Source organism: Loxodonta africana, chromosome 26 (genome assembly GCF_030014295.1).
Source record: "Loxodonta africana isolate mLoxAfr1 chromosome 26, mLoxAfr1.hap2, whole genome shotgun sequence".
Classification (NCBI taxonomy): domain Eukaryota; kingdom Metazoa; phylum Chordata; class Mammalia; order Proboscidea; family Elephantidae; genus Loxodonta; species Loxodonta africana.
The window spans coordinates 18,426,004-18,441,289 of NC_087367.1; the positions used below are offsets into that span (position 1 = coordinate 18,426,004).

General features: G+C 42.6%; 1 protein-coding gene across 1 annotated transcript in view; it reads left to right on the forward strand.

Moving 5' to 3' along the window:
* The first annotated feature begins 1,744 nt into the window (after window positions 1-1,744).
* LRPPRC (leucine rich pentatricopeptide repeat containing) overlaps window positions 1,745-15,286 on the forward strand; it is a 118,672-nt gene continuing 105,130 nt past the window's right edge. The window contains exon 1 of the mRNA XM_010595900.3: window positions 1,745-1,917. Coding sequence (XP_010594202.2) covers window positions 1,769-1,917 — 149 coding nt within the window. The 5' untranslated portion in view covers window positions 1,745-1,768. The remainder of the gene's footprint in view (window positions 1,918-15,286) is intronic.

Genomic DNA, 15,286 nt, shown 5'->3' on the forward strand with positions numbered 1-15,286 from the left:
GAACCCAGCCTAGCCGGCTAGTGGGAGAAAGGCTTAGTGATCTACAGAGAAGTTTTTTTCTGACCCATTTTACCCAAAATGGTAACTCAATCCCCTTCCAATGACACTCTCAATCCCTTTCCTTGACTTATTTTACCTGACTGTTCTTATCTGTCTTCTCCCAAACTAAAAAGAAGAGGGCTTAGTCAGGGTCTGGACTTGCTATGTTTTTGTTCTCTGCTGTATTCCCAGGATCTCAAAGTGTCTGAATATATGCTGTGAGAGAGTACAAGCAGCACTGAATATATATGCTCAATAAGTAAGTGTTGAAAGTAATAAATACATTATGTAGCATCCCCTCCCCCACAAAAAAAACCCAAACCCACTGCCAGGAGTCCATTCCGACTCATAGTGGGCCCATAGGATTTCCAAGGCTGTAAATCTCTTCGGAAGCACACTGCCACATCCTTTTCCTGCGAAGCTGTTGGTAGTTTCGAACCACTGTCCTTTCGCTTAGCAGCCGATGGCTTTACCCACCAGGTTTTTATAACCTAGAGTAATTTAACCTTTATTAGGCCTGAGTTTCCTTATCTCTGAAAGAAGAGGCAGGCTAGGTAATCTCCAAATAAACACTAATTCTGCAGATATTTAATGCAACCTACTGGGTGCCAGGTAGTGAGGTAAGTGCTTCGTTTATAATAAGGTCACAGTCCTGGCTCTTCAGGAGCTCTTTGTCCAGTGGGTGAAACAGCCAAATGGGAAATCCGTGGGACAGTTTCCCGAGGAAATGTCTGTGAGTTCACCTGGGGTGGGTAGGAGACAGCTGAAGGAGTGGAGATTCCTGGCCTCTCACGCGTGGAGACTGGGAAGGCTGTAAGCCCTGTGGAGGCAGGGGCGTGTTTAAGTTTGTCTTATGGTTTTGTCCTGAGACTTGGCTCCAGACTCATAGGGCAACAGGTTTGGTTTTCGGTTGGCCCAGACTCTTAATTCATTTCCTTATATTATCTCTTGATGCTGGTGCATTTTCCTGAAGGAACGAGTAAGGGGGGGGAAGATAATGAGTTCAGTTCCAGCTTTAACCTTGGTTAGAATTAATCTATTCTCCTGAGCAAGGCATTGCGTTTGAAGTACATCTCAGGGCTGGATGTACCTACTCCTGTATGTACATCCTGTATACCGTCCTCAGGCTCCAATAACACAAATCGCATCATATTTAATCTTGGAGGCCTTTGCGTAGTGCAAAGACCCTCGAGCTTTTTCTATCTCACGTTTCTGAGGCTACAGCACGTTCCTGGCCGTAAGCGCCAGCAACTTGGGTTCTAAGGAAAGAGCCGCGGAAACGACATCAGCAACCTCCGCCACTCAGGGAAGAGATTTGCCCCACACTCTGGGATCGTTCATAGTCGGCTCTTCCTAAGCGTTCCCAGGTGTTCTCGCTAGTTGGCCCGCGGCAAGCCCTTGCGCTAACCAGGGCGCCGTCGACCGCTTCCGACTCTACCAACTGAGAAGCGGAGGTGTGACTTGATTCAACACGGGAAGATAACTTCAGACGAAACAAGAAGCTCAATTTCTCAATACATAAAGCAATTGGATTTGTTGAAACACAGTAAGGAGTTAATATATCTATATGGAAGGACGTTTTTCTCCTCTCCAACCTAAAAGAACCCTTGTCTCCCCCTCCACTTGGCGTGCTCCGCTTTTGGTCTCTCCCGCGCAGGGCGACCCCGCGGTCACGTGCTCCTTCTGTCCTTCTGCGGAACGTGCTTCCTGCTGTAGGGTCAACGGAGCCATGGCTGCTCTGCTGAGATCATCGCGCTGGCTCCTCCGCGCCGGGGCGGCCTCGCGCCTCCCGTTCTCCCTCCGTCTCCTCGCGGGCGACCCAGGCCGGCTGCACCCTGTCCCCTGTCTGCCCGCCGCTAGCGCGGGCCCAGCCGCCGGGTGAGTGCCCAGGCCTTGCCCCCGCCAGGCTGTAGTGAAGGGAGCCGATGTCGTGGGCCTGGGCGGGGGTCGGGTCCGGCCTGCGACCTCGTGGCCCCAGGGCCAGGCGTCTCGAGGTGTCGGCCTGCTCTCCCCGCCTGGGGTTTTCGGGCGACAGGGCCGGGCGACTTCAGAAGGTCATCGCCGCGGTCATGGCTCGCTTCCGGCTTGGATCCCTCCCCCACCTCTCCTGAGCTGGGTCTTTCTGCCCTGGGGCTGCCGACGGCGGCCCTTAGTCGGGGCCTATGAAGTTGAGAGGGGCCTTTGTAGGTTGCGTGCAGGGGTCAGGTATATTCCACTTCTCAGAGTTGGCGGGCTTTGGGGCCTGTCCCACGTGGGAGCCTTGTCGGGGAACATCAATCACCTAAGATGTGGTTTTCGAGAGCTTCGATTTTTGGGGTTGGAGTTTTGGATGAGCGAAGACAGCTAAGGGATGGACGTTTAATTATGATAGTTTGGGGTTTCCTATGCATTTTCTTGAATGGCGTTTTCTTTCATAATACACAAGGGTGTTGTATGATTTGGGAATTGTCGCGGTAGGCTCCGTATCAATAAATGAATGAACGCATGCTAGGAACTTTGTCGGGATCTGGGGTGCAAAGGCAAGTAAGACTTGCGGTGGACGTCACGTGTTTGAATGAACGTTCTAGTGGGTTGAGGTCTTTCAGGATATAGTCTTGTATGGATTTTTGGGATAAGAAAGGTTGTTGGAGGTATCAACTTAAGCAGGGTGATGAGGTTTTTTGCCATTGGGCAAGCTGCTTAACAGGCCTCACTTAGCAATGGGAGTAATAGTGTTGAGTATTGAATGAGATCATCTACGTAAAGCACTTAATATAAAACAAACAAACAAAAAAAACCACAAAGCCAAACCCAGTGCCGTCGAGTCGATTCCGACTCATAGCGACCCTGAAGGACAGAGTAGAACTGCCCCATAGAGTTTCCAGGGAGTGCCTAGCGGATTTGAACTGCCGACCCTTTGGTTAGCAGCCGTAGCACTTAACCACTACGCCATCATCTAGGTAAAGCCTTTAATATAGGACTTGGTATATAGCAAATAAGGAGCTTTGGTGGAGCAGTGGTTAAGCGCTTAGCTGCTAATTGAAAGGTCAGCCGGTGGAACTCATCAGTCGCTCTCCCCAGAAAGATGTGGCAGCCTGCTTCTGTAAAGATTCACAGCCTCGGAAATCCAATGGGAAAGTTCTGCTGTGTCCCATAGGGTAGCTGTATGATTCGGAATTAACTCGATGGCAGCGGGGCATATAGTAAGTACTTCATTAGTTATTATAATGGTGATAATAAATATTATTGATTATGCGGGCATTTGTAGACCATCCTGGAAGCCTTATCTGTGCATAAAATTATATGGGGGGAATGTTTTATGATTTCTTAACAACTTAATTATAACGGTTTGGAATGAAGCCTATTTGTAATTTGGAGCTTGTCTGTATTTTTTTATTAGACTTGAACAGTGATCTTCAGAAGTCATGCTTCTGTTTTCACAGGACTACGTCTGTTGGCTTTCAAAGAGTTTCTGTTAAAAGTTATGCTAATTATGCTGTCCTTATCCTCAACAATGGGCCAGAGCAGGGTTGATGATTTCTTTTGTCTTCTATGTTGCATTTGAGGAAGACTAAATAAAGAGGGAACACGAACTAATAGAAAGGGTGTTGGTTCTGAGGTCAGACTTGGGTTCCATTTACTTGCTGTATTGATCTTGGACATCTTACTTAACTCCTTCATCCCCAGTTTCATTATCTGAAGTTACAAGGCCTTTTCCTCTTGTCTTTGTAAAGCTGGCTTTGGGGCTTGGCTCAAATGTGATCTCTTCAGAGAAGCTTTACCTCAACACTGAATCTAAAAGGTTGTATGACCCTATTTCAGGTTTATCCATGGCACGTCTAACTAGTCTGATATTTTTACTTATTTGTTTTCTTAGTAGAAAATGAGCTGCTGCATGAGCTCAGGTCCTTGTTGCCATCTAGTCTGCTTTGACTCAGGGTAACCTCATTTGTGACAGAATGAAACAGTGCCTCGTCCTGTGCTATCTTCACAACCGTTGGTATGTTTGAGTCCATTGTTGTGGCCACTGTGTATTTTGAGTGCCTTTCAACCTGGGGGGCTCATCTTCCAGCCCTATATCAGATGGTGCTCTGTTGTAATCCATAATGTTTTCATTGGCTGGTTTTTGGAACCGGATCACCAGGCCTTTCTTCCTAGTCTGTCTTAGTCTGGAAGCTCTGCTGAAACCTGTCCACCATGGGTGTCCCTACTGGTATTTGAAATGCCGGTGGTGTAGCTTCCAGCGTCATAGCAGCACACAAGCCACCACAGTGTGACAGACTGACAGATGGTGGCTCAGCTCGTAGTAGGCAATTAAATATTTGTTCCCTCTTTCTCCTGACTCTGAACACTCTACACTTTCTTCTACCCGATAGCCTGTAAGCATGCCCAGATCTTTCCCATATAAACAACAAAACCTTTCCTGGGACTGTACTTTGACTAGACCCTCCCCCGTCTCTCTTTGTCCCTGCCCATACTCCCCTTTCTCCTTCATTTCCTCACTTCCCACTCACTGTTCCACCTACTGCAATCATACCATTGGCAAGGGCCATCGTTGATTATTTATTAACTTTTTATTGAGTTTTAAAAAAAATTACAAAACTCATGTTCCTTGAGGAACAATTGCAAAATACAGGGGGAAAGCGATGAAATAAAAATTATTCTTAATTCTCTCCCTCTGAGAGAGCTATCTTTGTAATCATTTATGTTATGTGTGAGATGTATGCGGTCTTAGTTATCTAGTGCTGCTATAAGAGAAATTTATTTTCTCACGGTTTAGGAGGCTAAAAGTCCAAATTTAGAGTGCTCTAGGGGAAGACTTTCTCTGTCAAATCTGGAGGAGTGTCCTTGTCCCTTCAGCTTCTGCTTCCTGGTTCCCTGGAGATCTCCATGTGTCTTGGCATCTGTTTTACCCCATGTCTTCTCTGCTGGCTTGCTTGTTTAATCTCTTTTATATCTCAAAAAAGATTGACTCAAGACACACCCTACGCTAACCTGCCTCATCAACGTAAGGAAGAACTCATTCCCAAATGGGGCTATAGTCACAGGCATAGTGGTTAGGATTTACAACATGCATTTTGAGGGGAACACAATTCAATCCATAACATATGCTTATTTTACTTAATTTTTCCAAAGGTCCTCTTAATTACCAAATCCATTTTTTAGGCGTTGATCTCTGGCATATTACTGTGTTTCTCATTTTCCCCTTCCTGAGACCCTTTTCTTGGCATTAATGACACTATTTCTTGATTCCCCTCAATTGCTCTTATGCTTCCTCTTCTCTTTATCTCTTAAATGTTGATGTCCTTGGGGGTTTTGTCTGAGGCCCTTTATGTTTTCTCCACTTTTCATTTGGGTGACCTCTTTCATCTTCAGGGTGTCAGCCTGAACTAAAACTATATGGTGATGGCATAACTCTTAACTATATGATGATGACATTATTTCTCTTCCTCGATACAGATTGTCTATTAGACACATTCACCTGATTGAACTATGGGTAATTCAAATCCGGCACAGCTCAAATTGGACTCATCTGTCCTCCCTAATCTGTTCTTTGTGTAGTCCCTGTCTCAGAGAATGTTGTTATTTCTACCTGCTGCCCAGGAAGAACCTGGCCTTCGTTGTGCTTGACTCCTAATTCACACCTCACTGTCTCCTTCAACCCCCCAGCTTAGTGACTGAACACGTGATCTAGTCCTGTTAGATCTACTTCATCTGGGATGAATCACCTCTGCCGGTAATCTCCATCATCATTCCCTAGTCTCCCTAGTAAATTTGATCATGTTGTTTTCCTATGTAAAGCCAGACACTCTGGTGGCTCCTGTTGCCTCTAGGATCACGTCTAGAAACGTTAGTACAGGTACTTTGTGATCTAGAGACACCCCTGGAACCTAATCTCTTTTAAGTTCCTTCCTGTGGTATCTAATTCTAGCCATACCAGGCTACTGCTTCTAGAGCAGAGCTTCTCAAACTGTAATGAACATAAGAACTCCCTGGGGGTCTTGTTAAAATGCACACTCTGACTGGACTAGTTTAGACGGGGGACTGGGATTCTACATTTCTAACAAGCACCCACATGATAGAGGCCCTCTTGGTCTGTGGACCAGCAAGAGTCTACTGTTCTCTCTTGGGATGTCTCTCCCACCTCCCACCTACTCAGGTGTCCCCATCTTCGTTAAACCTTGTCTGCTTCTTCCATTTGACCATGCCTTTCTTGTGCCTCATCTCAGATCCTGTATCGCTTAAAGCACCCGTTAACACTGTTATATGCATTCCCACCCACACCCCGGACCTGGATATAAGTTCCTTGAAGTCAGGGACTATGTCTTACTCTTCTTGCGTCCCCCTGTTGTCTGACTTTGTAGCATATAGTAGGTTGTGTAAATCAATGAAAAGCCTAGAGGCTGAAGAAGAATGTCGTGAGATGCAAAGAAGAGTGAAGGGTACCTAAGCAGATTCATGTAGTGCGGTGGATTGCCAGTTCCAGAAATCTCCTGTCTGTGAAGGACAGATGAGTATTATTGAGTGAAATTACTAAAATTTTTAATCATTTGTTTTTAAAATTAATGCACCTAAAAAGTATGCACTTTGTATCCTTTAGCTTTGTTCTTTATTTTTCTATTTCACCTTTTTTTTTTTTTAAAGAAATGTTTTTTAAAAACCAGTTGTTACCCTATCCTCTGTGGGGAGGTCAAGGAGTAAAGACTCTTTCTTTCTTGTGAGAATTTTTAGAATAATATTTGTGTGCTCCAAAGGAAAGGTGAGCATTGAGCTAAATACATTTGAGAGTAGGTCTAGACTAACCATGGGCCTAAAGGTGCAAACCATGTATTGCTGTCTGATGGAATGCTGTGGCTTTTGCTTCTAAAGTTGGAGGGAAATAAAACTTTCCCTTGTTTTTCTCTTTTTAAAAATGATATGATACCGAGTGAAATAAGTTAGACACAGAGGGACAAATATTGTATGAGCCCATTTTTATATGAAATATCTTGTAAAGGCGAATGCATCGAGACCAAAGTTTATTAGTGATTATCAGGGATGGCTGGAGGGGGAAGCGGGAGCTATTGCCTAGGGTACAGTGAGTGTCTCTAGTGGGTGAGGAAAAACACTGGGCACGGGTAGTGGCAGTGGTTGCCCAACATAATGAATGTAATTAATGTTACTGAATTGTACAAGTAAAAATGGTTGAAACGACAAATGTTTTGTTGTATATATTTTGCCACAATAAAAAAAAAATACCAGCAAAATAAGTAAAACTACCAAAAAAAGTCTTATCTGGGTGCTTTGGGGGTTGCAACGTCTGTAAGATTCAGCCTCTGCTCCCTGTGTGTATAGGTTTATGAGTTTATCACAGAGGGCTGTGACAGCACACATACAGCTTTATGTATGTGCTGTCCATAAGAGAGGAATTTAATATGTGGTACTGCAGAGAGGAGCTGTCACATTTGGTTGGTGGCAGGGTATCACTTGAGGTAAAAAGGGAATATGCTAACGGCTCTTCAGAGTGTTCCAAGGGTAGAGAAGAGCATGAAAAGACTCAGTGGCCGGATTTCTATGCCTTGAGGCTACGTGGAAAGTAGAAGTTGGTATTGGAAAGAAAGGCCTGTTGATGCCTTGAAGCTAGCAAGGCTGGCTGGAATTCTGTTTGTCCATTTGATGATTGGGATTTGCTGAAAGATTTTGAGAGGTACAGGTCTTGACAAAGTTTGTTTATGCTTCCAGAGAGATGGAGACTGGGGATGAACACACCCCTGGGAACAACATTCGTACTGTAGATGAGGGGTAGTAGGACCTCAACTAGGTGGTGCAGAACTGAAGAAAAAATAACTTCCTTTTCTTCTTGAGAGAAAAAAAAAAGCAGAAGGTTGGTAAAGACATTAGCAGAATTAGGAATAATAGATTTGGATGCTACTATAAACACATAGTACGTTTAGCATAGATCTTCCCATTTTCGAAGTGTGTTTTCATGCCTGTGTCATACATACACTTCGTCTTTGTTTTTTAAAATTATTTTATGATTTTTCTTGAGAATATACACAGCAAAACATACACCAACTCAACAGTTTCTTAAAAAAAAAAACCTATTGTCATCAAGTCAATTCCGACTCATAGCAACTTTATAGGACAGGATAGAACTGCCCCATAGGGTTTCCAAGGAGTGTATTTGAACTGCTGACCCTTTGGTTAGCAGCCAAGCTCTTAACCACTCAGCCACCAGGGCTACCAACAGTTTCTACATGTACCATTTAGTGCTGTTGATTACATTCTTTCAGTCTTGCAGCCATTCTCACTCTCCTTTTCTGCGTTGTTCCTCCCCGTTAACATAAACTCACTGCCTAGCTATCTAATCTTTCAAGTTGCTGTTGTCAGTTTCATTCCATATAGATAATTCTTAAAAGAGTATAATGCTCAAGGCAGTTCTTTTTTACTAGTTAAGCTAAACTGTTGTTTGTTTCAAGAAGACTTCAGGGGATATTTTTGGTTTAAGGTTTAAAGATTATCTCGGGACAGTAGTTTCAGGGGCTTATCCAAAATCATGACTCCAGGAAGTCTGGATTCCACTAAAATTTGAAATTTTGTTGTGTATTTTCCTCCTTTTGATCAGGATTTTTCTATAGACTCTTTGATTAAAACGTTCAGTGATGGTAGCCAGGCACCATCCAGTTCTTGGAGGGAACACATTCTATATCTTCCTTCTATTCCTGAGACTCTTTGTAGTTCCAGGGGAATTGAGACCAATTGTGCCTTTGATAGCCTCCTAGGTGCTACACAATGAACTAGGAGGTAGAACAGAAGCACTAAACACATTATTAGGCTAATTAACTGGCATGTTATTAGGCTAATTAACTGGGATGTCCTGTGAAACCATGACCCTAAACCTCCAAACCGAGAAACCAAATCCTATGACGTTTTTGGTTGCACATAAGTAGCTTAAGCTTTATCATCACACAACTATTGCCAATTCAACTTTTTACAGGTGTACAGCTTACTGACAGCGATTACAATACCCAGCTGTGCAACCCTACCCTTAATCAATGCGATGTTTCCGTCACTGTTAACCGCCTTTCCCCCCGTCCTTGGTACGCATCCCAAACTCACTGCCTTCCGGTGGATTCCAACTCATAACGACCCTATGGGACAGAGTAGAACTGCCCCATAGGGTTTTCAAGGCCGTAAATCTTTACGGAAGCAGATTGCCACATCTTTCTCCTGCTGACTGGCTGGTGGGTTTGAACTACCAATCTTTCGGTTAACAGCTGAGTGCTTAACCACTGTTCAAACCACTGACCTTTTGGTTCTCAGGTGAGTGCTTTAACCAGTGCACCACCAGGGCTCCTTCCTGCTCCTGGTAACCACTACTAAACTTTGTTCTCTGTACATTTGCCTTCTTACCTTTTTATATGTGAGGTTATACAGTATTTGTCCTTTTGTGATTGACTTATTTCACTCAGCAGAAGGTCTTCCAGCTTTGTGAATATCGTGACATGTATCAGCACTTCGTTTCTGCTGCTGGCTGAGCAGTATTCCATTGCATACATTTCCTCTTTTGTTAGGTTGATATTAAAATTAGGAAACTGAGGCTTAAAAGAGTGAAAGGATTGATCCAGGATCTCAAGTTGGGATTAAACTGCAGACACCATGATTCCCAATTCTGAAGTGTTTTGAACGTATTGTGTTTTAGGTGCTGGAGGAATTACTTATGTATATTAAAACATTTAAAATTTTTTAAAAAGGCAGTACATTATAAATTTTGAAATTAAGATTATCACAACCAAGTAAGCATACGATAATATCTCAGAATAGAAAATCTGGAGGGCACCTTTAGAATGATCTAGTCCATTGCATTCTCATTTTATAGATCTTAAAGAGGAACTTGCTCCACATTACATCATAGGTACCCACCTGCTCACCTGACTCTCTATCACCTCCTGTGACGCTGAGAGATAGGGCGCCTTCCCTTGGCCTTGGAGGAGCCTGAGACCAGGGAGCAGAGCTTGGCCTCCGAGTATATGACTTCTGGATAGTTGGAAAGGAGTAGGATTGGGATTTCAGGCTAGGAAGCTTAAGCAAGTGTAGGAGGCTTGCTGGTGGCTTTTCTAGTCTACAGTTCTCTGACTAAGCATAAAGCTGGTATCTGGGAGACAACTGAATTTGGCAAGACTTCACGGAAAACCTTTCAGGGAGAAAGTTCAGTGCGACTTAGGTTACAAAAGTTTTTTTTTTTAAAGATCAGTCAACCGATACTTAACACCTTCTTTAATAAGAACTATTATTATTTAGTACTACTTTGTACTTAGTACTTTGTATTTAGTACTTACTTTCGTTTGATTTTTTTCCCATATAATCTTCACAAGGTAGATTTTTTCCCCCTTTTCTTCAGATGAAGAAATTGCTGCTCAGAAAGACCACGTCCCTTGCTCCAGAGTCACATAGATATTGTATCGCAGTTGCTGGATTTTAATAGACCTTTTAAAATAAGCCTTGTGATTTCAGCTAATACATTTTTAAAAAGAAAAAAATGCTGTAGTAAATGCTTAGTTAACATTTATTAAGCCTCCTTTAGCCAGGCTGTTTATGTATACTTCCTCAGTATTGCCCAAGCTTTGGGCATTTGTGTACCTCCTTCAAAATTTTTGCCAAATCGGAGTACTAACCCTTATTTATATCTCATACATATTTTTTTAACTTTAGGTTAAACTGACTTTTTAGGTAACTTAATCTTGTCCTAAGCAAGAATGCTAGTAAAATAAATAGCTTGATATGAAAGTTATTTTTTGGTATTCATTATAATAAAGTCCTAAAATTGAAAATCTTTGTTTAAATGCTATCTAAAATCATCTTGGTTAGCAGAAGTGTGAAATTTTGGGAAATGCTGCATTATCTCAGTTAATCTTTGTCATGTCCCAGTGAGGTAAGTACTACTATTATCCCCAAATTAGAGACGTAACATGGTAGCAACTTGGCTACAGTCATACTGCTTACAAGTGACAGAGCCTGAACTCAGGCCATCTGTCGGATTCCAGAGCCCATGCTCTTAAAGCCCGTGATGTCCCATCATGGCATGAAGCCTCCTGTTTGGGTCTCTGAGATTGCGCTTGTAAAGTGTCCATAAAAAAATGACGTAATACGGTAATAGTTAGGAGGTAGGCAGAGAGGACCAAGTAAGGCTCTCCAGGCACTTTTACGTGAATTTCTTTTCATTCCGTGGGAGTGAGAATTAACAAATTGTATTGATGAGACCTTTTGCCAAGAATTTGGAGTTCATTCAGGTGGGGGCCTTGGTGATCTATATTTTTTTTCCCTCTCCACTGCCAGCCCGGGCCTCGGCTTCCATGCTTCTTACTGGGCCAGTGCAACAGCCTCCTGACTGGTATCTCCACTTCAGTTCTTACTGCCTTCTCTTCTACACCCAGCAGCTAGACTCACCTTTTCAAAACAGAACTAGATTATGCCACAACTCCGGCTTTCATACCCTCAATAGTGGTCTGATATAATTGTATACCTGGAATAAAATCTGTACCTAGAATAAAATCGAGACTGTCTGCCTTCAAAATCCTTCATGTTCTGGTCTGGTCTTTCTTCTCTATTGCTCACTCAGTTGACCTGCTGACTGTTCCCCCATCTGCCTGGGATACTTAACCCCTATTTGAGATAACTGCTCCTTCTCATCCTCAGTTAAAACTTTCAAATGTCATCTTACCTGAACATTTTATCTAAAGTAAGACCTTGCTTGCTGTTATGCTTTTATCACAGTCCCTTGTTTATTTCCTTGGTAGGATTTACCACAGGCCGTATTTTGGTTTTGGGCACAATTGATCTGGCAGGTATGTGTATACCTGGAGCAAACCTAAAGCTTAAGAAACTATTAGGGGCTCACTGCAGAAATCCAGGGCCTCACAAATGGAAATAAAGAGGTGTCTGAATACTCAACAGATGGGGTATGAAGGGTGAGAGGGATTGCAGTAAGCTAATTACACTTTTGAGCTTGAAGGAACAATGTAGTAATGGTAAAAAAAAAAAAAAAAAAATCTTGCCATGGAGGGAATTCCACCTTACAGTAACCCTGTAGGACAGAGTAGAACTGCCCCATAAAGTTTCCAAGGAGCGCCTGGTGGATTTGAACTGCCCAGCTTTTGGTAGTAACGGTAGTAGTAGAGAAATCTGAAAGAAGCACCAATCACTTTCAGAAGGCATCATCTTTTTGAATTTTTAACAGGTTAAAACGCAAGTGGAATCAGCAACACATGTCCAGGTGGGATTTATTCTGGTAATGCAAGGGTGGTTCAACGTTTGAAAATCAGTAGATGTAATACACCGTATCAACAGGCTAAAGAAAACCCAGTGGTATGGTTAAAAGAATTGGTGAGAACACAGAGATTCCCATGGCTCACAGATTGGTGCAATAAAAGAAGCAGAGAGAGCAGCTTTATGGAAATCAGGCTTGTAGTTTATAAACGTGTCATAAAATCAAAGTTCCTTAATTATCTGCCATGGGAGGCTCTTTGTAGTTTAGTCTCACCTTCCCTGTCTAGGTTTAATTTTTACCACTTTCCAGTGCAGATTAGTATGCTTGGTCCCCTTCAGCTTCTTAGAGCTCATTTTAGAGACTCCCGAGTACAAAGCTGGGCCCTGTCATCAACTAGCTTTACTGGGACTTAGGGCAAGTCACTTCAGTTTTCTCATCCATAAGTGGGAATTATAGTAATAATTTTTTAGTACCTGGCATGTATTAAATGCATAATAAATGTTAAGTGTTTATACCTTATCCATCCTATATGTATATCCCCCTTCTTTAAATTCCTGTAGCTCTAAATGGGCGCTAGACAGGGTGAAAAGGTAGAAGAGGGTAGAGCTGGGCTAGAGGAGGATCACAGGTAGGTGGGGAATTTAAGGACACAGGCGCTTAGTTTGGTGCACAGTGGAAGTTAGGGAAGAGTGAGTACCACATTAATAAAAAGTTTACTTGAAAAAATAAGTACTGAGGGGGAAAAAAGACTTTTTAAATGCCAGATTTACCATAGAGTATTCATGACTAACCTTAGAATATTAGTGGTGAGTTGCCAGGAGTCTCAGGAGGGAACCTGAGAAGTGTAACTGGAAAGTGTAAAGGAGCCGTTACGATAGTTTGAAGAGGTGTTGAAGTAATTTTCCCTTGTGGGGTCACATCAGCTTTGGTCGTGAGAATTTAGAGGCAGTGTGTTCCGTTTCATACGCACCGTCTTGCAGGGACCCACCTTAGCCCCTGGGCTTGTTCTTTCCTTTATGTCACATCATACCTGTTGTTTCAAGCTATGAGTTCTTCTTTCCTTCAGGGTGCATTCTGTGCCACCGTTGTAAACGTAAAAGTGCTGCTACTTGGGGACGCACTGGAGAATCCGCTTGAAGAGTGAAGAGTCCTTTGGTTAACTGTGTAGTCCTTCCCTCCTACTCCAATTTATTTTATAGCAGATTCATATTTCTACTAGCCTTTTTTTTTTTTAATTAAAGCTATGGATACCCTGGCGACATAGTGATTAAGAGCTATGGCTGCAAACCAAAAGGTCGGCAGTTCAGATCCATCAGGTGCTCCTTGAAAACTTTATGGGGCAGTTCTCCTCTCCTCTAGGGTTGCTAAGAGTTGGAATTGACTTGATGATGGCAATGAGTTTTTTTTTTTTTTTTTTTTTTTTAATTAAAGCTAAGTTTACTGGAGGCTTGACTGCATTTAAAGATTTATTGTAAGAAAAATTAGCCTTAGAATGTTCAGAATGATGGGCTAGTTTATAAACATCCCTATCTTCCCTTGTCCTGAATTTTATTTGTATTTATTTGAGCTTACTTTTTTCAACTGCATTTCAGTAATGGTTTTATTTTTGTGCTCTCTCACAGTTTATCAGATTAGAGTTGTCTTCCTTTGCTTAAACTTTGGCAAATAGACTTCCCTACAATTTTGAGATTTCTATATTAATCGGCTTTCGTGGTTGAACAATATTCCCACGCAGTCACCTGAACTTGACACATTGGTCTGGCTGGTTTAAAATATCGCTATTTTGTGTTTGCCTGACACTAACATGGAAGTAGTTTAGTAACAATTCATTCAGTAACCAGACAAATGGCCATACAAAATTCTGACTCGTAGTGACCCTATAGGACAGAGCAGAACTGCCCCATAGAGTTCCCAAGGCTATAATATGAATCTTTACAGAAACAGATTGCCACATCTTTCTCCTGCTGAGTGACTGGTGGGTTTGAACTGCCAACCTTTTGGCTCACAGCTGAGCGCTTAACCACTGTGCCACCAGGGCTCCTTTAAGTGGCCATAGAGTCCTTTAAAAGTAAGGGAGAGTAGGAGTGTATCTTTTGTGGTTTACATGTAATAATTAACATTTAATTAATTCAGCTCATTTAACAGTGAGTTAACTACCAACAATGTGCTAATCATTAGATTTACAAAGATAAGTCTGTCTCTTTTGGTTAGTATCCTGGCTTTTTTTTCCCCCTTATTGTTTTCCAGTCTGTTATCTGTAGGTGTGGTCATTGATGGTCAGAGTGGTTGTGATTTGCCCCAGATCATAGTGGTAGAATTGGGGTTACCATCACCGGTTCCACTGAGTCACCCCTGAATCATGGTGATCCCATGTGTATCAGAGTTGAACTGTGCTCCATAGGGTTTTCAATGGCCGATTTTTCACAAGTAGATTGCCTCGCCTTACTTCCAAGGCACCTCTGGGTGGACTTGAACCTCCAACCTATCAGTTAGCGGCCGAGCGCTTAGAGTTAAGGGTTAGAACTAAATTAATCTCCTTCCTAGTCCAGTATCGTTTTCTTAACTGCTCCTGTAGAGGTCAGCAATTTGAATCCACCAGGCGCTCCTTGGAACCCTGCGGGGCAGTTCTGCTTTGTCCTTCAGGGTTGCCATGAGTCGGCATTGACTCAGCGGCAATGGGTTTGGTTTTTTGGGGTTCTACCTGTGGTGAAACCTTTGAAATAGCTTCCTTTAATGCAAATGTCACAGCTTAATCGTTCAGTTCGTGACCGGCTTTCCAAGTTAACAACCATAAAATGCTGCGACGTAGGTTAAGAAACCAAGAGTACTTTTATTTTTAAACTCACCAGGAAGTAAACATTTTGATAATTGCTGGTGGTGCAAAGGCACACACCCGAAGACATCCCTGGATTAATAAGAGTATTATCTAGTTAGTATATATCTAGTAGTATATATACTTCATTATACTTAGTGGCAGCTGGTGGGAAGTTCACGCTATTTTGAAGTATATGTGTACGTCTC